The 2,500-nt window shown below is 40.0% G+C and overlaps 1 protein-coding gene across 2 annotated transcripts in view; it reads left to right on the top strand.

The window, feature by feature from the left end:
* dlc1 (DLC1 Rho GTPase activating protein) overlaps positions 1-2,500 on the top strand; it is a 154,719-nt gene that overhangs the window by 107,049 nt on the left and 45,170 nt on the right. Inside the window, exon 1 of one of the 2 annotated variants that reach the window (XM_042317125.1) lies at positions 210-576. The exons of the other annotated variant lie outside the window; for it this stretch is intronic. Within the exon in view, the coding sequence (XP_042173059.1) occupies positions 564-576 (13 nt within the window). The 5' untranslated portion in view covers positions 210-563. Of the gene's footprint in view, positions 1-209; positions 577-2,500 lie in introns of those variants that run through there. 2 annotated transcript variants of the gene reach the window in all.

The raw sequence follows: 2,500 nt of genomic DNA, 5'->3' as shown, positions 1-2,500 counted from the left end.
GAGAAAAAATATACAAAGTCCTTACGTGTAAAATCTCACAATATTTCGAGGTTGTTTTATACAGTGTTTATACCACCGCTGCGGTACGGTATGTAGCGCAGTAGAGCGGGTCCTCTGTGCTCCGCTCGATAATCATCAGGTGGGCAGGCAGGGTAGCCTAGACCGGAGCGGAGAGGTGGAGCCACGTTTGTCCATTCCTAAAATCTTATTCACACACTAGTTCATTCACATTCGCGCTTGGGTCCCCATAGGAAGTTTCAGTAGGGAAGTCATTTCATAAGATCGAGGAGGAATTTTATTACGTCCTGTTCAGCCAAACGACAATATAACCATGGAATTACTGTATTATGTACTGTTCAGCGACCTTTTGGGGCTAATTGTGCCTAGAGTTTGAGTCTATAGACACTGTTTCGTGCGGAGGTTTTGGGTTGAACTACGCTGGAAAGCAGAAAATATGCGAGCTTCGCCCTAACATTGGAGTAAACCTGAGCGGACTCGCCAGCCTGGGCGCAGCGGGAGTATTTGGTTTTATCCCGAGGAAGTCTCCGTGTAGAGAAATAAACATGATTTTAACTCGTAAGTCAATGAATTTGTTTACTCCAGTGTTTTATTATTCAGGATGTTTAAATAAATAGGGATTTCCAAGCTTTTGCGCAGAGAAAACTTACTTAGAATAGAATGTTTTCGATTGTGATTGATCTGTTCTCACTTTTCCATGATTTGAATTAAACTTGTATTTAACCATTTTAGAAGAGATTGTTATTTTTTCTCCTTTTTCAAAGAAAATATGTTTGACATTGGTCTCATCGGCTCTGTAAGGAACTCCCCTGTGCTGAAATGAGTGTTGTGCTTACCTGCAGGCTGTCAGATAAGCAGTCTCTTCCAGTCTCCTCTGCTCCTACGCCGACTTCCAAGATAAGCGCGCACAGTTTATTCGACCATGGCCTGCGTTCTATTCGCAGGTTTAGACTCGGCAAGTGAGTCTGTTGGCCTATATATGTCTGTTCAGACGTTTCAATAGCCTGGTATACGCACACACAGACAACAACGTTTGATTATTCACACTGTTTAATTATACATGTATCTGTGCATAAATTGTGTTGTTTGTTAAATTCGTGGCCGCCTTGGTTTTACAGTGCTTCCAATTTGTTTGCCATGACTACCAAACTCAAGTTCCCTTTGCTTGTCTGCTGACATGTTTTGTAGTGTCGCTTGGGAGAAGAATGCCTTCTGTGTGGTATAAAAAGCGAGCTTGGTGGTAGCGTATTTCGGCTGTGAATGTCTTTTATCTGATTCCTACTGGTCATACTGTATTTCGCGCGTGACTGCTTATCTGTTATACACAAGGGATAGTATGCAGCCCCCCGTGGTCAAATAGTGGCGCACACACAGACCAGCCTCTCAATCTACCCCTCAATTCATAAAAGAAAGATGATATAGAAGAAATTAGTAACAAACCGACCAAAAGGGAAACTCTCCCACCCTCTCTCTTTCCTTCCCCTTTATATCTCTATCTATCTGTTCCCTCTCCTTTATATCTATATCTATCTGTTCCCTCTCCTTTATATCTCTATCTATCTGTTCCTTCCCCTTTATATCTCTATCTATCTGTTCCCTCTCCTTTATATCTATATCTATCTGTTCCCTCTCCTTTATATCTCTATCTATCTGTTCCCTCTCCTTTATATCTCTATCTATCTGTTCCCTCTCCTTTATATCTCTATCTATCTGTTCCCTTCCTTTATATCTCTATCTATCTGTTCCCTCTCCTTTATATCTCTATCTATCTGTTCCCTCTCCTTTATATCTCTATCTGTTCCCTCTCCTTTATATCTGTTCCCTCCTTTATATCTCTATCTGTTCCCTCTCCTTTATATCTCTATCTATCTGTTCCCTCTCCTTTATATCTCTATCTATCTGTTCCCTCTCCTTTATATCTCTATCTATCTGTTCCCTCTTTATATCTCTTTATATCTCTATCTATCTGTTCCCTCTCCTTTATATCTCTATCTATCTGTTCCCTCTCCTTTATATCTCTATCTATCTGTTCCCTCTCCTTTATATCTCTATCTATCTGTTCCCTCTCCTTTATATCTCTATCTATCTGTTCCCTCTCCTTTATATCTCTTCTATCTGTTCCCTTTATATCTCTCCTTTATCTCTATCTATCTGTTCCCTCTCCTTTATATCTCTATCTATCTGTTCCCTCTCCTTTATATCTCTATCTATCTGTTCCCTCTCCTTTATATCTCTATCTATCTGTTCCCTCCTCTCCTTTATATCTCTATCTATCTGTTCCCTCTTTATATCTCTTTATATATCTCTATCTATCTGTTCCCTCTCCTTTATATCTCTATCTATCTGTTCCCTCTCCTTTATATCTCTATCTATCTGTTCCCTCTCCTTTTTATATCTCTATCTATCTGTTCCCTCTCCTTTATATCTCTATCTATCTGTTCCTATCTCTCCTTTATATCTCTATCTATCTGTTCCCTCTCCT

This window comes from Oncorhynchus tshawytscha, unplaced genomic scaffold (assembly GCF_018296145.1).
Source record: "Oncorhynchus tshawytscha isolate Ot180627B unplaced genomic scaffold, Otsh_v2.0 Un_contig_7123_pilon_pilon, whole genome shotgun sequence".
NCBI lineage: Eukaryota > Metazoa > Chordata > Actinopteri > Salmoniformes > Salmonidae > Oncorhynchus > Oncorhynchus tshawytscha.
The sequence above is the reverse complement of the archived record's forward strand: the minus strand, read 5'-3'. Positions and strand labels throughout refer to the sequence as shown.